We start from the raw sequence: 23,124 nt of genomic DNA, 5'->3' as shown, positions 1-23,124 counted from the left end.
AGGCTTTTACAGCCCAATTTGTGGAAAAGTGAAAAATGGAAAGCGGCCAAAGTGGGGCCACCCATTGAAATTAGGGGAGAAAATGTACAAAAATTCGCTTTGCCATAAACTGTAGTTGACCCGATTTTGTTGGTGCATTTTAGTTGCATGTAATCCGTAAATCAACCAACAAAAAAAATTGCTTTCGAAGCGCAATTCCGCCCGAAGCAGTCGGGGGGTTGGCTGTCTTTTACTCCAAAACACGACGTAGAAATCAGGGAAATTTTATTTACTGTTAAGAATCGAGAGCGTTCCGCTCGCCTAAAATATGCGCATTTTCCGTTCAGTTGTCGACTACTTGAGGCCCTTAGTAAGGTATGCAGCATGAAACTTGCAACCTGCAACTTGCTGTAATTTTAATGCAATGAGTCGCCTTCAAAGGAATTGTGTGTGTCAATGAGGAGCTTTGCAGCTCGCAGGCAGAGCATTTATCGTCGTTTTAGTTTGCATTTATTTATGCTAGTGAATGTGTGTACATTTCTTTGGCACCAGGGTAAATACACAAGTAAATGCACACTCTGCGGCACAATTGAGTATAAAACAAAAGCAATGAATGTAGCGAGTCCATGTGACCCATATTCTTGGTTTCCATGGCATGGGGCCAAATAAACTAACACACCACTACTTAGTGCACAAGTATGCGAGCATACGTACACTCCTCTAAATGTACATGTGTATGTAGATATGTCCGTATGCGCGCTGTGAGTGCTCACTCTGTTCTTTAACAGTCAACTACAGTCGAATATCTGTATGTACGTAAGTAGGTGAATGGGCTTTTTACTATAAAAATCGTTTACTACTCTCGCTCCCGCTTCGAATGTCTCTTTGTCTGAAATTGTGTTGCAAATTGCTCTGGGCAAAATGTTAGTCCAAATCATTAAAATTTCATCTTGCCGCATTACTAAAGCTCCTACGCGCTTAAGCAGCAGGAGTTAGAGGGCTGAAGCATTTCAGTGTGCAGCGTTAAAATGCAAATGCTAGTATGTGCGTTAAGTCTGGATTTTTTAGTTTAATTTTTTGTCATTTTATTGCATATTTGTGGAAAATAATGCGTGTTTCTACCTTCCCACCCAGTTGAGTACTTTCAGGTGGGGCCGCTGATTGGCTCACGCGACAAATGCGTATTGATTATTAATTAAGTATAGGCTGTTCACTTATACACACACACAACCGCATATGTACGCATATTTATTTCTATTATTTATTGTCTTTAATTAGGCGCCGACTTAGTGCGTTATTTGCTCTTATTTTTGGTAGTGCTTGGTCTTAGGACACCTTTCTGCGCCGTTTGACAAACTCATCAACCCAGAATTATTGTCACTGCACAACTTGGCTTCTTATATGGGGTGTTTTTTTAGCTGCAAGAGAACTATCGATATCGATAACTATGATTTGACAGCTGGGAATGGCAAACTGTGTTGACATTTCTGTTCAGTAAGGTGTGGCAAATCATCATGAATCAATTAACCCCACAACAACGCTTCCAAATTGGAGAAATTTATTTAAAACAAAAAATCTGTTCGCGAAGTTCATAAGGCACTGAAATCAAAAATTAATCAACTAAACATCGACGACATTTGGTTCCAACAAGGCGGCGCAACTTGACATATAGCGCGCTGATCTATCGATTAATTGATTATTATATCGATAATCATATGTTATCGATTCTTTTTATCGATTATTATACATTGAAGCCACCATTGATGCCATACAGTCAGATTTATTTAAAAAAGTAGTAAAAATTTGGACTGATCAAATGGACCATGTAACTCTAAGTCGTGGCGGACATATGCCGGATATCATCTTCATATTAAAAAATAAATGGCATGAAATGATCTACCACATTATAATTTAAAAAAATACCATTATGTACATTTTTTATTTTGTGCAAATTTAAAACTATTTTGTAGTCGATCTTTAGCTCCTGGGCGATGCTCGACAATTTCTATGATTTTATTGACATTTCCGACATTATCATATGTTCTTTAACATCAAAAATGCCTTAACGGAATAGACGAATCCAAAATTGCACGTAATTAGATGTTACAGTATCGGCGCCATAAACACCATTCACAATTTCAACGGCCTGGCTTGCATTTTCGCATCTTCGCCTTTATCAAAGAAAAACTGCAAAATGTGCCGTAATTTCCCTTTTTTGACTTCCATTGTTCACACCCTGTAACTTACAACTGAATGGAACAAACAAAAAACAGCAAAGGATTTTTTTTAGTCTGAAATGTCACCTTGACAACAGGAATAAATTTTAAATTGTTGGATCGATACTTTACGAGATATCGATCACTGCAGCCATCTACCGAGAAAATAATGAGTTTCGTTTAGCCCAAACTAATTCTGTTTCGTATTATCATTTTAAGTTCTCACGCTCTTAAAAAAACACCACACATATATACAGGGTGGTTCAAACAAAACAAATTTTTTGAATTATATGATATTTTGACACTGTCAGCTTTCACCGCTCGTCACCCTCACTGTCGGCCTGTCAGTTAGTACCTCCACGGAAAGAAACGAATCACTTGGCACTTGAAAAATGTCGAACAAAAATAATGCAAAAGGAATTCTCTTTGGCCCAGTTTGCATTAGTGCGTATATTTAAATGAAGTATTGAGGGCGCGGCTTTTCATTTCGGCCTCTAAGTCAGTAAAAAAATTTCCGCATTTGGCGATCAAATAACCCGCCCAAGATTGTCTAGAACAAAATTCATCTGCAAGTGATAATTCCATGTGGAGTGGTCCAAATATTTTGGTCATTGTCGTCGATTTTATTGAACATTGGCTTATTTGAGGTTGAATTATTGTAAGAAGTAAAGTAAACAAATTTTGATTTAACATTTTAAGATTTTTGAGATTTGCTTAATGTTGAAAATTTTGGTATAGAGTTTCTTAAAGGGAAATTTTTACGGTTATTCTTTATATTTTAATTCTTTTTTTTTAATTTTTAGTGTAAAACATACTTATGTTGTACGAATTTTGTTGTAATTTTTTTTTTTTGCTCAACATTTTTGGGATTCTTTTTTCATTTATGAAAAACATGTTTTTTGTAATTTTTTTAGTTAATAGCTCATACGAGGGGTGCCTTTTATATGTCGGGATTAGAGAACAAAAACAAATTTTAATCATCGAAAATCACTTTATTGTTTTTCGAAATATTCTCTCACTTTTGCATGCGTTTGAACCAATTGTCGAAGCAGTCTTGCCACTCTGAATCAGGTACCTCCAAAACATGCATTCTGAATGCCGCAACCGCTTCTTCAGGTGTCGAAAAACGTTGACCTCTCAGTTTGTTTTTACGTACGGGAATAAAAAGAAGTCATTCGGTGCCAAGTCAGGACTATACGGCGGATGACCCATTAATTCGATGTTTTGGATGCTCAAAAATGCAGTTGTTTGAGCCGATGTGTGAGAGCTCGCATTGTCCTGGTGAAGAGTGATCCGTCTTTGGCGATTGGTTTTCCTAATTTCTTGGAAGACAATTGGCAAACAAATGGTTGTGTACCACTCAGAATTTACTGTTCTGCGTTGTTCTAGTGATACGGTTGCGACATGTCCAGTTTTTGCGAAAAAACAGGCGACCATTTGCTTGGAAGTGCTTCGTGCGCGAACAACTCTTGTTGGATTTGGCTCATCTTGAAACACCCATACAGTCGACTGCTGTTTACTTTCGGGTTCATACGTGTAAATAAATGATTCATCACCTGTCACGATGTCATAGACGTGTTTCGAAGCCCCGCGATCGTATTTTTTGAGCATTTCCTTCGACCAATCGACACGAGCCTTTTTTTGAGCGATTGACAAATTGTGTGGGATCCAACGCGAACAAATTTTTTTGACAGTCAAATGTTTATGCAATATTGAATGTATGCTGGTCCCACTAATGCCTAAGATTGTCTCAAATCACGATAGGTCACATGACGAGCTTGCAATATCAGTTCGCGCACAGCATCAATGGTTTTCGGAACAACAACTGATTTTGGACGACCTTCACGAAATTCGTCTTGGAGTGAACTACGACCACGATTGAATTCCCCATACCATCGATAAACCCTGGTCCTTGATGGAACTTCATCGCCAAAAAATGAGTTAAGTTCATCCATGCACTGTTGCTGAGTTAATCCACGTCGAAAGTTGTAAAAAATAATCGCACGAAAATGTTCACGATTTAATTCCATTTTTGGACCGAGATGAATCTTTTAAGTTACTGTAAACAACACAAATAGCGCTGGTATTTCAAAACGTTCTGAGTACGTAAAAGCCAAAAAATGTCAAACTTTGCGATACAGCTGTCAGTTGCCAGATTGCAACACCAGGGTTGCCAAGTCCCGAAATATAAAAGGCACCCATCGTACTATGCTCAATAATCCCTGAAAGTTTCATAGTGGGACCCCCATAACTTTTCGTGTTATATTCCAATAAGTGCAATGAACCTAGATAGCGACGCTTCGCTCGATTTGCGAAAGGGTGTAATATATGAATCCGCGTACTAATCCTTGGCTAGAGCAGTATTTTCTACGTTTTATTAGCCTCATTGACGATACCTGCCGTGGAGCAGAGATTGTGCCACGTACAATTTTTTATAGAGTGTCATAAAAGAACAAATTAAGAAATCAAGAAAGGATCCAGACCCTTAACACAAATATCTTGCGCGATATTCGTGGGATCGAATGGGAAGCCGTGTGGAAATGCAAAACAGATAAATTTGGCCTCTGCGAAACCAGATGAGGCAGTCACACAAATGAAGGCAAGCCCATAAGTAATGGTAGTATTAGATATTCCCAAAATAATAAGAATTTTCTTTATTTTATTTAATTTTTAAGAAGGCACTGTAGTTCTGTACACGTTTTAAACCACCTTGTATATGCCTAATTGCTGGTATTACAGCATTTAATCGCATCAACTGGTGGTTCTATACTTATGCGCTCGCTTTATTTTGGATTTTATGTCCATGGCCGTGAAAAAACTGTAAATTAATGTGAACTCAAAACGCGCTAACGCAGAAAAAGCATAATGTGAAATCTAAGTTCAACGGGTTCTGACCTTTTTCTTCTCTGAGAATCATAAGCATTACTGGCCCTTCTCGACGAAAGCAAAGGGCTTTATCATACATACATATGCACTTATATATATGTATGTATGTATAAAAGTACAAACATTCGCACAAAGGCCCACATGATTCACCCAAGTAAAATTTGTGCTTTGTTAGAGTTTTCTTTTTCATGTGACTTTGCATTTGCTGCCTACGGCTTTGTATTGTATTATTACAAAATCCGTGGTTTTACGTTAGAAACTAACTGGTAAAGCTAGTCATAAAACGGTAACTTATTTACAGGGCACTTAAAAACCGCTTGTCGTTGCGTAAATAACGCGCGCTTTTTTTCATGTGCGCAGAAACGAGTTATAGATAGATAATCAAATAACTAAGCAAATGAAAACAATTGTTTAAAATTTAAAAAAAAAATTAAAAAAAAGGTTAAAAAATAAAAATTAGAATTTTTTTTGCATTTGTCAAAATCTTTTCCATTTTTTACATACAAGTTTTTTTAGGTCAGTAAAAAGCATGTTTTATAAATTTTCTTGACATTTCCTAATTTTTTGAAAAAGCCTGTTGCATTTGCTATTTCTTATAATATCAGTGAAAATAATATTTAATAATTTTATATGTATATAAATCGGCATGTACAGCTGTGTACAGAGAAATAGCACACTTCGCCACAATAACGTATATGTAATAATGATTATTTCTACAGGATGACCTAGTAAAACAGTTATTTTTACACAAATCTATTCTTTTATTTCTATTCGTATCTTATTGAGAAATGAAGAATAAATAGCATTTCAGAAACCTTAGGTTCATTTTTTCGACTAGGGAAAATCATTTTCAATTATTGCTATTGATATATATTTTCCCAAAATCGTTCCAAATTACTTCCTAGTAAAAGTAATTTAATAGTTAAAAATATCTGAACAATAACTTATATACATATATGCATTTTGATAAACAATAAACCACAACAGCTCTCTATTCGAACTCGAAATAGCAGCTAATTGCATCAAAAACTGGACAACTCAAGAAGACGTCATGTGCAAGGTGGCTGATTTATTTACTTACTTTGACATTATCACAATCTGAAGAGACGATCTCACACCTCCTGTGTCATTGGCCTGCTCTATCCAGACTTACCATTACTTACTCCAGATTTACCATTTTACTGTTTAGGAGGGATACGGACAAGTTCCCCACTCATCACAATGGGCCATGAGTCTGAGTTCTAAGTTTTAGTAATTTAAAGTAAAATGAAATACCTATATAAAAAATGTCGTACATTCGCTATATGGAGAAAACGCAGTTAAGGAAAAAATTATCAGAAACCAAGACGAATTTCGAGCCTCTTTAAGCTTACATTCGTTTACGAATAGAAGGCCTTTTGCAAGCCCACAGAAAGGCTCAGCACTAATTAGAGACATGTTTTTCGGCAACAATTTAAAGTATACTAGCACCAGTTTGCAATACAATTTTAGAATGCGTCTCTAACTTGGGCAGTGGACTCGTCCTCAGTCCGGCCTTTTCGCGAAAGTTTCTGGACCATTACTTCTTCTTCCGTCCTATGCAGCGCTTGCCTTCTATTTTTCCTCCGATTTAGGCGGCCGCCGTAGCCGAATGGGTTGGTGCGTGATTACCATTCGCAATTCACAGAGAAAACGTCGGTTCGAATCTCGGTGAAACACCAAAAATTAAGAAAACCTTTTTCTAATAGCGGTCGCCCCTCGGCAGGCAATGGCAAACCTCCGAGTGTATTTCTGCCATGAAAAAGCTCCTCATAAAAATATCTGCCGTTCGGAGTCGGCTTAAAACTGTAGGTCCCTCCATTTGTGGAACAACATCCAGACGCGCACCACAAATAGGAGGAGGAGCTCGGCCAAACACCTAAAAAGGGTGTACGCGCCAATTATATATATATATATATGATTTAGAGTATAAGAGCTACTCCAAATCAGTACCTCGAATCATGTGTCCGAAACATGCGGTTTTGCGGCGCTTGATAGTTAGCAGCAACTCTCGTCCTTTTGGGTATCTTCTTCAAACTTTTGGGATATGATTAGTCTAGGGTATCTTAAGTAAACGACGACAGCACCACATCTCGGAGGCTTATATTTTGTTCATTGTTGCGATTTTCAGAGCCCGTGCTTCTACTCCATACAACAGTAAATGCCACAAGTAATGTAACAGCTTTTTATATTCAAATCTCGGTTAGTTAGAACTTTGGTGACTACAAAGCACTGACTCGTAATAGATCGGGATGTCTTTTGACTTATAAAATCTACTTATAAAAATGACTTCAGCTTTTGTGAAAAATGCTAATAGAAAGAGAGATATATACTAGATATATACTCGTATATTTTCCTCTTTCATAATTTAACTAATCTTCCCAATATTACAATGACAAAACTACTATAATTTTTCAAAAACTTCCTTTATTTGGAATACAATTTTAATTGCTTCCTTTTCCTTTCACTTGCAGTGCTCCCACCAACCACAACGCTAATGACGACAACAACGCCAGCAGCCACAGCAACAGCACTAATCAATTCATCAGCTGTAACATCAAAAACAACAGCAGCAGCAGCGACAACAACAGCGCCAATGGAACATGCAACAGTGAATGCACTGAAATTGGCTGAGAACATGGAACCACACACAACGCCGCGCTCCAAGCAGCGGCTAATCAAAGTGGATTTCTCGCTGTTGCAGGTACATACACATACACACACACACACAAACATAAGCGCATACATAATACTTGCAGAGCATACTTGCACTCCTACGTTATGTTGCAGTGGCACTAGGCCACATTATTTTGATAATAAGTATTTCAGCGGGAGCCGGTACTTATGCAACACTGAAATTGTATAGTTAGAAAGGCATCGCGCGCATACTTGGCTTAATCTGCAAATCTTGAAATTTTATGTAAACCAGTAGTTGATCGCTTTTGTGTGTACGGTGTGCCAGTTGCAACTTGAAGGGCTGCACTCCCACGCACATACACACCGGGCACATGCGCATGCTCAGACGTTGCGAAACGGCGTTGAATTCGTGACATAATTCACCCATTTAATTTTCCTCGCACATGAAATAAATCTGAATTTTATAAAATTGCAGTTGACCTCGAGCGTGTGTCAGTGGTCGTGCACGCAATACTATTTGCTGCATATGTGGAAGTAAATATTAGCTGAAATTCTCAAATCAACTCCAACACTCCCCAAACCCTCAAATTGCAAAGAAACCACCAAACCACTTAGTTGGCTTAACGAAATTCAAGCCGCAGCAGAAAATCTTCGAACTTCAATCAAAATGAAAGCAAACCCATACATGCAAATGCATCAAGCAAGTCAGTGCAAAATTAAGTGCAAACTAATTCCAAACTTTCAAAGACATTTTAAAGGTAAACTCTTTGAACTCCTTTTTCTACTCGAGCCACCAAAGTAGATCACACGGCATCCATGCATGCATACATACATACATTATATACTTACGTGTGTTCAATGACCCAAAGTATGCACACTTTGTCAACGACAGCCAGCCATTTTGCGGCTTTGACCAAATTATTTTTGACAAAATCCGTAAACAAAATGATTGAAAACCGAAATCATGTGAAAATAAGTAAATGTCAATGGTAATCGATGAAAAGGAATGCCTCTTTGAGCATTTGCAAATTAATTGTAGAAAGCTTAGCATTTACTGAAGAAAAAGGGTGTGTTCGAGCCGCTCAATAATTACCGCAATACTGCAACCCTGTTGCTTTATTGATACTCTGTTGCTGATACTCAGCTGATAGTGTGCAGCAGTATTGCAGACTTTATTTTGCGTCGAACGTGTTAAACTAAATGCTGAAGTCTTTAAAAATACTCACTTTTTTCAGATACTAAGATCACTTGTTGACAAACTTATCTAACACTTCTCTCTCTATTTGCAGCCTTTCTTTTTCCAATGCCATCGCTTCATTGTGCCTTATTTTTTCCTCACAAGCCTCTTTTTTGAAAAACACCAGTAACTCGCTGGCTGGTATTTTTCGTTTTTTATTAGGAGTATTTGCGTTGTTTTCATATTCATTCCTAGTAGCATCACCATCGGAGTCAGTCTCGGAGTTATGATTCTCGTCTGGAGATCTTTGATATTCTCCATCATCCGGTACACTTTTGCTGCTTGAAATGTTTAGGGAACTCTGCAAATTTTGAGATGGAGGAGAAAGGGAATGTCTTGTACCATAAATCTCGTCGAAGTCATTAAAAAATTCCCAAGTGGTTGCATCTCTACCTGTAGAATTGTTCCTCTTTTTTATTCTTTTATATGTTGCGTACATGTTTAAAAATTTTCGTTGCAACTGATCTCTTGTAGCGCTAAGATCTGGAGCATCGGTTTTCATTTTGTCCAGTACTTTGCCCCAAAGGACCGATTTCTTCCTCCTCCCGTTACCAAATGCATTTTTCATGTCTAATCGAGTTCTGACCAGTAATTTGGTTTCCACAACGCTTAATTTGATGCTAAAAACAAATAATTAACAATATTACAACATAAAAATAACATATAACACAAAATTTACTTACTTTTTCTCCTCCATCTCAATTGCGCATTGAAAATTTGAATGTTGCGCTTGATTAGCTAGTGATGAGCAACAGATTGTCAACATTTCGCTAAACGAACGCGTAACGTTGCCAGTGTTGTCGAAATTTTATCGAAGGACGTGATGCTCTGTCATAAAAAGTAACACTGCCTCAACATTTGTGGCTCGAACACACCCAAAATGTTTAGAGTATGATTAAAATTGTTGCTGATCGAGCCATAAGTAATTGTAAGCAAATGTCAATTTTCCAGTTTAGACGGTTTAGAAAGCTTAGACTGCTATAATATTTTTCAAAACTTATATGTAAGGTTAAAGTTTGTATTCCTCTTCTTCTTGATTGGCGCGAAAACCGCTTAAGCGATTTTGGCCGAATCTAACAAAGCGCGCCAGTCGTTTCTTTTTCATGCTAACCAGTGAGACGCACCAAGTGAAACCAAGTGCTTCTCCCTTTGATATTTCCAACGTTGAGGAGGCCTTTCTCTTCCTTCTTCTTAGACAATAGAAAATATGATTAATAACTTTATTCAAATCACTTATGAGCTCTAATTTCAAAATTACAAGAGGTAAAATATTAAATTCCTTCAATGGTTTTTATTGGTAAGCTGTAAAACTGTAGAGCTTCTTCTCTGCGTGATCATCATCATAGTTTCTGATTAAACAACCCAGTCTCCGTCCCAGCGTACAACATTTTTTATTCTCCAGCATTGCTGACCAGCACCAGATTAACAGTGCACACCGATCTTACAGAAGGGAACTGAACTATTGGTTATATGGCTGCCACAATCGGTGCCGAATATAACTAAATATTTCTATAGGAGTTGAGAGACGTGGAAGAGTTAAAGTTCATTCAACTTCGCAACTCCGGTGAGTGGGCTTTAGATTTCTTCGAAGTTGTGCACAATTTAAGCACAGTATTGCTGTAGGGGCTGATTACATGCGTTAAAAGATCGTAATGGATTGAAGACATGTTGGGATGCGACTAGAGAAATATTTTCTAGACTCCTCTGGGACGAAAAAGTGAACCCTCTTTTTATGAGCCGGCCTTCCTTTTCAAAATGCTCGATCTTTTCTACGTGTTTCGCAACTCGGCTTCTGCAATCTCATTAATCTAGATAGAAGTGGCAGTCGGTCTCTAAACTAACCACTTAGACCACTGTCGATCCATTAATATAGCAGGGCAACCATTTTTACGGTTCGCATGGGTTCGCATACCGATTTTATGTGGTGCACAAGAATTGGTGATCTTTATAATCTACCCAGTCTACCCCAATTTGCCTAGTTTTATAATGGCAAGGACGTCGGACATAAACGCTTAGACATTTAAATGCTTACGCTTCTTTTTACTACCTTTTACATTGCTGGGCTCCCATCTTTCAGCGACTGTGCTGTACATACTCGTATCTGCAACGGCTCATCATCTTCATTTGTTGTTAGTTGACAATTGATTTTATCTTTTTCGCGGTACTCGCTTCTTAAGATTAACCACTGACCTGGGCATTATGCCAAAACGTTCTGCATAGACTAATGATCGCCAAAGTTTTTTTGTAATAGTGGTTGCCTCTCGACAGTGTCTAACAAACCCACTCGAGTGGGTGGCAGAATAAAAAGGGTATTTTAAAATATGCGTCTAGATGTTGTTTTAAAATGAAATATGTAAAAATTTAGATTCTTTCAGGCTTCACTATTTTTATTCAAAAGGCGGATCTTAATAATTATTTGTGAAAAATAAAGTCATTCTAGTACGTCTACAAGTAAAATCCACCAAACCGTCGACTCATGAATACCTAATTGTTGAGAACGTCGAGACATCCATGTGAAAGGTTGTTCAGCAACATTTTGCGCTACAGCAGCAATATTCTAAACAGAACGTCCAATTTTTGGTCTGTCAACCTTTTCCTATCGTCGGCAGAACCAGTTTCTGAAATTTTCCCCCCAACCTTTGACTTGTCGACTCATTCAGACGATTATTTCCACCAAAAAATTACGAATTTTTGATATTCATTATTGTAATAATGAGCATTGAATAACTGAATGAATTAGAGGCCCCCATTCTGAAAATCATCCATTGCTACTCGTCCACTGCATTGAAGACTTGATGGTATTTTTGTAGCTACACCGTCCGTGTCTCCCACTCCAAGTATGACACACACTATGAGCATTAGACAATGCGTACGTATGTGGCACACCCGCTGCGTCCACTCCCAATTTGCATGCCATGTGGCGCGCGACAACGCCCCGTCTAATAAAATGTGACGACAGCATAAAAATACTGATTATCCTTCGGTGAATGGCCTGTCAGTTTGCGGCACTATACATAAAAAATGTCTAAAAACGAATCTATCACATATGTATATGCACTTATGTATGTATGCAGTATAATATTTCCTTTCTCTATTTGTACAGGATGATGACAATTTCTTTGATGAGCCAACGTCAACTGTCAGATATGCCAACTGCAATTCGGCCCACGTCGGTGTCTGCTCGCAGCCGCAAATGCCTCCCTACCCGATTGGCGGCTACATGACGATGGGTGGCGGCTATGGTGGAGCCGTGAGCGGTGTAACTAATCCGAATATTAAAAGCCATGGACCCACAGCACAGCTGCCGTCAGCGCTAACTACAAGGGTGCTACGCCGAACAAGTAAGTTTTTGTGTTGCGGGTAGAATTAATGGTGAATGACAAAATTTTAATTGGACCTGGATGTATTCTGAATGTTGTGTGAAAATAAGCTCCCAAAAGTATGCCAGACGTTGTATACATAGGTGAATAAGAAGTAAGTAAATGATATGGGGCATACTTTTGGGAGTTTGTCACGGCATTTCCAATACGATGGCATTGTAAAAAAAGTTCTTGTAATTTGTAGTGTATTTGTTGTCTGATTGTTTGGTATTCCTACAATTAAATTTAGATTGACTTTTGCTTTAGTTTGATTTTTTATTTTGATTTTCAATTTATTTGTTTTATATAAATTTTATCTAATGGATTTTTATTATTGTTTCTACTTTTCTTTTTCTTCCAACTTTTTGCTTTATTTTTCTACATTGAATTTATACCTGAAAAAAATGGTTAATGTGTTTTTTTTTACGAAATTATTTGTTTTTGCTTAATTGGTACATTTAAAGGTATTTGATTGGTTTTTTTTAGAATAAATAAAATACAATATACACCTTAATTAACTGTTACTTCCCTTATTTATTATTGTGAGCACAAAGAACAAAAGTAATTAAAAAAAAATATGAGTTAGTTAAATTTAATTTTTTGGTTATTACGCGGTTTAAAAAAATATTTTTACTAAACATTTTGCGGTGACGGTTGAGAGCTCAATAGTTTTTGTAAAAATTATTTAACCCAAATTTAAAATTAAAACTCCAGTAGCAATAATTAGACCCGACTGAATGACTTGGCAAAAAACAAAATTTCCCCTTAGTTCGTAGAAACACCAAAAACGGAAAAAACACTCGAATTAGTATTTTTATATAATATTAAAACTAAATGTTAAGGAAAAAAATAATTTTAATTGTAACTTAGTTGTGCATGCTAAGCTTTGGGGCGCCCTCACAGCTCCCATTATGATTTCCCAGCTGATTTTCGAGGCCCATGAAAACCTGCCTCGTTCAATTCAAATTGCAAGTAGTAAAATCATCTTTTTGTTCGAAGCGTTGAAATTTAATAGATAATTTCAAAATTTTCAAAGCTGCTAAATCCAACCAATTCCGAAGCAACACAATTTTGAGAAATTTCTGCTCTGTCAAAACAATTAAAAATCATTTAAAAAACATTTCTCCTCTTTACAATCAAATGCGCTTTAAATGAAAATTAAATACGAAAAACAAAATTAAAATCGTGCAAATTGCGAAAATCGTGTAATAAAAACCAATACTTACTGCCGTATATGCGCCGTAAAATATGCAACAAAATGTCCTTGCAGAGAACTCTTACACTGAGGATGAGTACCATAGGTTCTTCGACAACGCGCTGGAATGTAAATATGACTGTTTATTCTCCACTATTTCTCTATTCTATCTACTTCATTCATCTCTGCTTGACTGCGTCCAAATCATACTCTGTCTTACGTACTCGTACACATTTTCGACAAAAACACAAGAAAAATATTACCCCCACATACATATTTATAATACTTACATTGCTTGATAACTTATAAACATACCAACAATGCGCTTTATGTTGCCACCTGACCTCTTGCTAGGTGTCGAAGTCATGTCCATTTCAATACTCGTCTTGTCCATACATACATATACCAGTCCATATGCACCCATGCACATGTGTATGTATGCATTTGTCGTTTCGTACTCATTTCGTTTTGTATTCGACTGTGACTCATACGTCATTCTGCGCTACGAATTGGTTGTTTGCTGTTAAGCGCCTAAAATGTCACAATCATTTACTTTTATGCATAAATACATAAATGTGTACGTGCTTGCATTTGTTTGTGCAAATAAAATAGTAACTTTGTTTATTCACACTGCCATTCGTAATGGAACTGATTGGTTTAATTTGGTACTTAAGGAAAATAAAAAGGGGAAACGATACGAATTTCATTTGCATATTACTTGTTGTTATTGTTGTTGGCTACTGCTGCTTTTCATTTTGGATGCGTTTACATTGTTATTTTTTCCTTTCTTTGTACATATATAGTTCGTGTGTATTTGTGTGTGTGCCTGTGTAGGTTTTGGTGAAGGATGTCGATATTTGATAGAAATAATCGCATTTCCTGCTTGGAATTTGATGGCCTGAACTGAACTCAAACACAAAAATTCCGAAGTAGGTCTTTGGACTGTTGCCAACTTTGTAGCGCAAATTGAATTCCAAATTAAAAAAATGTATATGCGCTACACTCTTATTGAATTGTACCGGTGGCGCAAAATTAATCATCGTTTTTTTTTATCTTTTGAATAACTTTTTATTATATAATAAATGCAAAGTAATGTTTTGAATGATGGACATATTTATTTTGACCTTTATTGCATGGTTCAATGTGGCGCAAAATTAATCATCCATCGTTTTTGAATAACTTTTCAGTAAATAAAAAGTATTATTTTGAGTGATGGAAATATTTATTTCGACCTTTATTGTATTGTACAATGTGGCGCAAAATTAGTCATCCACTTTTTTTTTAATAACTTTTTAGTAAATAAAAAAAATTATTTTGAGTGATGGAAAATGTTTTTGTTTTTGCTTTTTTGCATTGTACAAGGTGACGCAAAATTAATTATCCATTTTTTAAATACTCTTTAGTAAATAAAAAAATTATTTTGACCCATGAAAATATTTATTTTATTACTTTTTGTATTGTGCAATGTGAAGCAAAATAAATTTTTTTTATAACTTTTGTGAATAAAGGAATTATTTGAAGTGATGGAAATATTGAATTTGACCTTTCCACGCTCCATTACTTGTCTGTTTGCCTACTGCAGCTGTCTAGTTCACGAGTGTCAAATATACATAAGTGACGTTCGACGCCTTTTGCAAAAATTATGAATCTTCCGATAGAGTGATGAATTTTGCGCCCTTTGGTATATGAATTCGTTCAATCACACAAAATATGAGTAGTTCCATTTTTCAATAAATTCTTTTCAGTTTGAACTCAGCCGACTATTACTCGAATAAAACTCTTTGTGATCACTGCCTGGGCAACCTGGTTGACCTTTACTAAATCACATCGTAATTGCACTAAAAGAATCTCAAAAGGGGCTTCGAAGAAGTTTTTCGTAATAGCCAGATGTGCTCTTTGCCCTTGTTACTATCGGAAGTTGTCCATCACATCTCTCATCATCTTTATTCACGTAATGTGGCAACTTCATTCTTACGGAATCTTTCCTTCACTTCGGTTTTCTAATAAACATTAATAGTCCCGTTTTCATTATTGCAATATTTGAACAGTTGCAAATTCCTATTTAACTCAAAGAAGGTTGCGATACTACTTGTCCTATTAATAAAACTTTAAAATTCACTACATCCATCTACAATTCCAAGGGGTCTCTATGCAATTTTCTTTTTTAATCATAGGCTGTTTTAACACTTACTTTTTCGGTCGAAACCTTTAAAGCTTATATGAGGTTTACTTTACTTGTATTAATGTCGCTAATTTTCAATAGTTGCTAAAAATTATGCATTCACTCAAAGTCTTTCACCCCTCCTTCCAAAGCCAAAGTCTGTTCGCCTTAATCCTGTGTACAATCTGCTAATTTTAACAGCGATTTTACCCTGAAGATCGTTGATCCTCGAACCATATTTTTTCTTCAAAACCCACACACGTTCCTTACTCGTACAAAGCATATCCTTCACCTTACATAAAAGTTAGTGATTTACGTATGTATTAGTCGACATCCGCATGCGATCGTAGTTGTTATTTTGTCATTATATTTCAAATGCATATATACCTACATTTTGCATAGTATCTTTTAACATAACTACATTTTTAACACCTCTTAAAATTCACCTACACCCACACCATCTCGATATGCCGTCTAGTGCCGATAATTGAGTTTAATCCAATTTTCTTTTGTTTCGGCCAGCCTACGACCTCGCCACCCAATGCGAGTCGCGACGCGCCTCTCTACGCCGCCATACTATTGTCGGCTGCCAGAGCAATTTTGATGAGACTCACTCGATGCCACCATCGAGACCCGAATCGCGCCAGTCAGATGTGAGTTCTGTTGCTGGACCCGTTGGTGGCGTTAATGCGGTTGCAGGCACAACTAAACAGGTAAATTGGTTGGCGCATTTGTCTGTGATTTGATTAGTCTTATGGGGTCTTTAAAGGTACACAACAACTACAACCAGATACAGCAGCAGCAGCAACTAAAGCATTCCCAAAGCCCCAGCGCATGCTGTCATGAAATGAGTGGCGGTGTGAGCGGCGCTGAAAGCAGCAATTGCAGCCGTTCCTCATCCTCGGTTGGCCCATGGAGCAAGTCCTTTCTCGATGAGAAAACCTGGATCGACCGGGGTGACGATCGTCTCTCGCTGACGCTGGAGGAGATCGTGCACATACGTTCGGTGATGACGAAAGCCGAACTGGAAGGACTGCCCGTGGGTGTGCGTGTCAAGGAGGATGTCGAAAAGCGCAAAGTCTGCTTCCTATGCCTGCGTACACGTTTCTCCATCTTCGGCCCGTGGGGCATACAATGCAAATTGTGTCAACGAACTGTCTGCTCCAAATGCTATACCAAGGTAGCTATACAGCGCAGACCCAATTGAAAACGTATTACATATTTCTTCCTCTTTCCAAATCATTACAATCACTTGCAGATGAGAATACCAACGGAGCATTTCCGCAATGTGCCGCTTGTGCTGATTTCGCCCTCATTGCTCGCCAGTCCCGCCGGCTCGAGCACGCCATCACCATCACATCACGCCCACCACACGCACTCGTCCTCAACAGGCAACATCTTGGACGAGACGTTTCCGAAATCGTTAATTGAGCGTCTGTTGCGTTCCGAGTCAGAGCGTAAGGTAGTCTGCAAAAATCTTATTTCCACCAATTAAAAGTTTCTATAAAAACAAATTCACTCAAACAATTGCAGACTCGCAACACTGTGGGCAGCGCTCCATCATCACCCAAACACCAAAGATCCAACATGAGTACACCCGGTACGACCCACATTGTGGCCACCAGACCAGGCACCTGCGTGACCGGACAAGCCATCGAGGCTGACGATGCTTCCGCAATGACATCTTACAACAGCAACCTGGCAAACGGCGGTCACAGCAATATGCACGCCAACAACACAAAACACATCAATATCATGTCACGCAGCATGGAAGGACCGCGCAGCTTGCCAGCCAACAGTCCTGCGCGCGCGCACTCCAACAGCAGCACCTTGGACCGGAAGTAAGCGCCACTATTAATCGCTTCATTTTCAACTGTCAATTTATGCTTGATTTTTTCTGCAGAACCAAATTTTCGCGCGCCTTCACGCTATCCTCCTCGGGTACCCAACTAAGCCAGGACCAGAAGGAGAACATGCGCGGCGAGCTCGTCACCGTTTGCAATGACTGCAAGGGACTTGTCATGGAAATCACGCGCTCTTCCAAACAGACACGCTCCTCGGCGCGCAATCGTGCGCTACAAAATCTCACGCTAGACCTCTCGCCAGTCTACAAATGAAAGAGCAAACAAAAAACAGAATACGGAATACGGAAAGGCAGTGGCTAGAGAAAACAGCAGCAGGGCGGGTGTGCAGCAGTGCACGGCTGGAAAAGAACACTGTGGACGCTGTGGAAGGGATTGAATGAATTGTAGGCTGCTTGATTGTTGAGTCGGCTCGATTAGTGGCATGAATTGACTTAACCACACTTCCAACTCACTCTTCCCCAGATAAGCGTAATTTTACATACCTAAGCAAGCGAACACATTTTGAACCAACGGCGACTCGTCAGCGTCGGCGAGTCGAAAAGTGTGGGCCACTATTTGTAAATAAACAACAACTAAACAATTAATTAAAATAATTGCAATGTATGAATTTGGTTTTTAAACAAAAACAAAACAAAAAACTGAAGGAAACCCCTGTGTTGAAACGAACTTTGCTGATTCTAACGATAATTAACTGTAATTATTAAGTTCCGAGAATGCACCCCACCATTACATTGTAAAGAGAAAATATTAATATTTGGAAATATGTATGTATGTATGTGTAGCTCTGTGCAGTTGCGGCACCACCAGTTGATTATTTGCGTTTGCGTTTGCCGTCAGGCGATTTTGCAGTAAGCGCGCGGAGAAGCAGCTGGAAGTTAAAGAAAGACCACAGCTCTCTGTGCATTGCAAGAAGGAACGGGGCGCTGATGCTTGTAAAGTTTACACGATTTCCTTCACTTTTAATTTTTGAATATTAACTGTTTAGCCCGAAAATTTTTCGTAAATATGCTTTAAAGTTTGATATGGTCAACCAATTTTTGTCTTTTTTAGTACATTTTATTTATGCATTCGATTTCATTTGCTTTCTTCTGAAGATTACTTAACTGTTTTATTTGTTGGAATTGAAACGCGGCGCACTGGAAGATTTCATATTTCGTTTAAGGCCATGTTTTTTTTTTTAATATTCCTACTCTTTATTATTATATTTTACGCGCGATTTTCATTGTCCCTGATTGTGGTCGTGTGAGAATCGTACAAAGAGAAATGAAAATGTTTGATATGTTTAGCTCGGACTCGCTCTTTCCTTTGTCTGCAGAAGAGAAAGTTATATTTAACATTTTTTCATATTTTTCATATTTTCATTTATTTGTTAGTTTTTTTTTTTTGTTTTGTTTGTTTTGTTTTGTTTTTTTGACATGACATCTGCTGTTTCATGCATACCCTAATGCTAATATTTTGTACACACGTGATAATGCTACGAACACTTACCGATTAATGTATCTGTTAAAATTTAGTTTTAAACGCAACGAAAAGGTAAACACTTACTTTTTTCACAATTAATTGATTTATAATATAATTTGTATGTACTGTACAGCTAAAGCATTGTATTAATTTATTGCGCTGCGCTGGCTAGTGACAGCAACGGACGAATGTCGCTCTTACTATTAACATAAACATATTTATACATAACATAGCATAATAAAACATGGCACAACAGTACATAACATAACATAGGAGAACATAACATAACATTGCAAAACATAACATAACATAGCATACAGAAAATACATGCATACATACATACGCTTTAGTTTAATAAGACACATACATATACCTACGTACATTTATTTTGTGAAATCGCTTAATTTTAGTTGTTAATTGCATTCTTATTGGTATTAACCCTGTTTTTGATTATCCTTTTTGTTTTGTTTTCGAGTGCAGTTTTATGTTTTAAGTTTCGATTTAGGTTTGTAAACAAGCCCACACACGACTTGAAAAAAACATTACAAATATATGAAAACATTAGTAGTTAACAAAGAAACAAAAATTATTATACAATAAAAACCCATAATAAAATGCTAATAAGCCACAAATGTACAAAGAACAAATTAAGAAGAAGAAGAAATGTATAGGAATACGAAATTCTCAAAGCTTGTTTCGGAAATAGCAAATGAGTTTACTTCAAACAAAAGCGCGCAGCTCTTCACTTAACAGTGAGAATCTGGAAATGCATATGAATATGTGCAAACATACATAAACACACATGCATGTATACATGTAAATGCGCGCTTCGTACTTTTTTGAACACTTTCAACTTAACGCAAGCAATCGCTTGCCGAAATATTTGTTTTCAAAACAGAGTTTCTTCTATTTCGCTCCTTTTCGCACGCACTAAAGCGTTGAGCTTTTCGTTACTACATCCGAAGCAAGTTTTCGACATTGAGTAGGTTCTGCATCAAAAATCAAGAAAATATTAATTATTGTATCTACACTTAACTGCAAGTTATCCAAATGTTAAACAACAAATGAGAAAAATAATAATATGAACTACTTACAAAAACAACAAATACATGCATAGTTGTATTTCAGCGGTCAGTAGGTGCAGGGGTGCATATGTACAGACTTAACTGTGCTGGAAAAATATATCAAATCAAAAGAAGTTCCACTTGTGCGCTATTAACGCATTTATTATTTAAACACATTCACATACATATGCACCGACAGGCGTCAAGCACACATACAAACACATGTACTTGTATACAAAATGGTGTTTTAATTATTTTATAGAACATCTCCTTGAGTTAAGTGTGTAAAAAAGCAGCAGCACCAAAATAAATTAAATTTAAATAAACATAAATAAAATCAAATAGAATAACAGAAATCGCTTGTTTTATTGTGCCACGGCGCCGTAGTTAAGCCGATTTTCCTATTTTTCGCAATGAGGCGGCGTGCGAATTCCTGCTGCGCTTCATCTGGCGGCGCGTTGTTATTAAAAATAAATGTGTTTAATGAATATAAGTAAAACTTTCATTATTTCCTTTTTTTTAATAGCACAATCGAATGCGTACCACCGGTGACCCACTCTAGACTGTTGTTGTTGTAGCAACATGTACGGGGAGTGTTGCTGGAGTGACAGTCCTTGGCCGGATAAATAGTAAATTCGGATCGTTCCGGTGACGTAGAACCGGCACAGATCTTGAGGTGGCGAGACAGTCTAGTGCGGGCTCCCGTTGGTATGCGCCGGCGAGAACGTGTTGAACTCCACCAAAATTATCAATATCCATGCAAGACTTCCGCTCATTTATGAAATTATGTTTTCTTGACTTCTTAAAAAATAAATATATAAATTCAAATTCCACTAATTATGAAATGAAACCATTCTGCTATATTTTCGTTTTTATGAATATTTTTACTTTTACTTTTTGTTGACGAATTAGTGCCAGTGGTTGAATACACTTAGTTGTGTACTCGTAATGTTATATAAATGTTTTTGCTTTGATAAAAAGATTTTTTACAGTACGTACATTTTGTAAATATCCTTATTAACAAAAAAACGTATACATTACATCTAAATCGCCGAAAACTGCTTTTCAAGTATTTCGAATGTGCATGCAATACTCGTACAATTGAATAGTATCAGCATTCACAACCCATACGAATTAGTGTTGAAAAACGTACGAAATTCAATATTTTAACTTACGAAAATTATAAAAAAGTGGATATTGAGAAGAATTTTTAAAATTCTTTCGTACAATTCATAAATGGCATTATATTACTTCTACGCTTCCTTTTTACATATAATATGTATATAAACTTTAATTTACATGACCCTCTCGGTCACACATTTCCGATCTTCTGCAATATTCATTTTGCACCAGACATTTTTACTCAGCTTCTGTCTTATTTTTCTTTCCGTCATTACGGTTATCGTAACCACCGCGACGCTTGCGATTTCCGTGACCACCTTTGTTCTTGTTGTGATGACTTCGACGGCTTTTCATTTGTTCTACAGCCTTAGCCAAGTACGTCTTTTCCTCCTCATCTGAGAGTGTGCGCAATACAAGTTCCAAGTCTTCTTTTACTTTTAACTAAAATAAAGAAATTAATAAATTAATTTAATTTGAGTCTATACTATAACAACAAACTCACCTTATTTTCATTTAATTTGTTAAGGAACTGTGATCCATTGTTTTCATCTGCAAAACGGATATGACCCGTTTTATCACCTTTGCTATAATCAATATATGAAATTTCCCAACCGCCTTCAACTTTTTCTACTGCTTCACGCAGTAATTCACGAGTCACAGCATCTGTGCTGTTTTCAAAGTACACAACTGTTCCCCTGGGCAATTTTAGCTTTTCCTCTTCTGGCTTGGCTTTACCCTTCTTTGACTTAGACTTTGTCTCTTCTTTTTTGTCTTCCAAATACTTTTCTTGCCATTTTCGCAGAAGTTCACGTTCATTGTAAGCCACCTGAAGCAGAAACATGTACATCTTAGATCACTTCATAACATTACCCTTTAACCATATTTACCTTATCCTTTTCAATGAAGTCCTGTGCTTGCTCCTTTTTATCAAAAGTAACAAAAACGCTACCCTTGAATTTATAAGATTTGCTCGGCTTGTCAAGGTATTTGCGCATGGTAATGTGCAGCACCTTTTCATAAGGAGCAAAGAAATCGATCAGCTCCGACATGGTAGTTTCGAGCGGGAAGCCCTTGGCGTAAGCAGTACGCGACTGTATTTCTTTGCGTTGCTCTTCGTTATGCTCCGGTATGGGACGCTCTGGATGGCGTCTCAAGTTTTGTTTGTCTTCGCTGATTTCGAGTAAGCCTTCCTCAGATTTAATAAGAGCATCAATAATCTCACTTGGATCTGTGGACAATGACGACAAACGCTTGAATGTTAACAAGACTGAAAGTGGTACCCAGCCCTCTTCGTCTTTGGAGATCTGTTCCAGTAGGAACTTATCACGGCGCAAATTAGCGTCACTGAAGTAGTATTCAACCTGACGTATTATTCCCCGCTCTTTTTTGGTTAAATGGGCGTTATGATCTTTCTCATCATCACCACCTTCTCCTTTTTCTTTTTCTTCAACAACCTCCTCTGCAGCAACTTTCTTGCTTTCTTCAACACTTTCTTCCGCCAATACTGTCTGATTTTTACTTTCTGCCTCCTCTTCCGCCTTTTCTGAACTACCGTTCTTCACTTCTTCAACGGGCTTATCTGCAACATCAGCCATTGTATCTGTAATCAAATTTATTTACTAAGTCAATCAAATATTTTATAGGCGAATAATTAATGAACTTACTTCAGAAATATTACAAAATTAATGAAAACTATTCTCAAACACGTGTGAAGAAAAAAACACGTTTTCAGACAAACGCCGCTAAAAGGAATGACACCCATATGACGGCGATTCCTGTCAGCAGAGTTGCATGACAGTGCCAAAATACAAATGTTATGCCATTACCAAATATTTTGTTTAGGACAGAAAAAAAATATTTATACAAACATAAAATATTTCGGGAAATTATTTATCTTGATATAGACAAACATGGATTGCACTTC

General features: G+C 37.3%; 2 protein-coding genes across 4 annotated transcripts in view; one reads left to right on the top strand and one right to left on the bottom strand.

Moving 5' to 3' along the window:
- The window catches only part of LOC128864389 (protein spire), a 200,780-nt gene extending 180,346 nt beyond the window's left edge, over nucleotides 1–20,434 (top strand). For all 3 annotated transcript variants that reach the window (XM_054104024.1, XM_054104022.1, XM_054104023.1), the window contains exons 11-17: nucleotides 7,574–7,803; nucleotides 12,077–12,314; nucleotides 16,211–16,401; nucleotides 16,458–16,868; nucleotides 16,947–17,150; nucleotides 17,222–17,529; nucleotides 17,592–20,434. In XM_054104024.1, the coding sequence (XP_053959999.1) occupies nucleotides 7,574–7,803; nucleotides 12,077–12,314; nucleotides 16,211–16,401; nucleotides 16,458–16,868; nucleotides 16,947–17,150; nucleotides 17,222–17,529; nucleotides 17,592–17,805 (1,796 nt within the window). In that variant the 3' untranslated portion in view covers nucleotides 17,806–20,434. The remainder of the gene's footprint in view (nucleotides 1–7,573; nucleotides 7,804–12,076; nucleotides 12,315–16,210; nucleotides 16,402–16,457; nucleotides 16,869–16,946; nucleotides 17,151–17,221; nucleotides 17,530–17,591) is intronic.
- Nucleotides 20,435–20,937: 503 nt separating this feature from the next.
- On the bottom strand, nucleotides 20,938–22,975 carry LOC128864390 (la protein homolog). The gene is made up of 4 exons (XM_054104025.1): nucleotides 22,865–22,975; nucleotides 22,088–22,800; nucleotides 21,703–22,026; nucleotides 20,938–21,641 (listed from the first exon to the last, which is right to left on the bottom strand). Exons 2-4 carry the CDS (start codon nucleotides 22,793–22,795, stop codon nucleotides 21,438–21,440), a joined length of 1,236 nt encoding a protein of 411 aa, XP_053960000.1. The 5' UTR covers nucleotides 22,796–22,800; nucleotides 22,865–22,975; the 3' UTR covers nucleotides 20,938–21,437.
- Nucleotides 22,976–23,124: the final 149 nt, after the last annotated feature.

The sequence above is a fragment of the Anastrepha ludens genome, chromosome 5, assembly GCF_028408465.1.
Source record: "Anastrepha ludens isolate Willacy chromosome 5, idAnaLude1.1, whole genome shotgun sequence".
NCBI classification, from domain to species: domain Eukaryota; kingdom Metazoa; phylum Arthropoda; class Insecta; order Diptera; family Tephritidae; genus Anastrepha; species Anastrepha ludens.
Note: the sequence above shows the minus strand (reverse complement) of the source record. Positions and strands in the feature narration are given on the sequence as shown.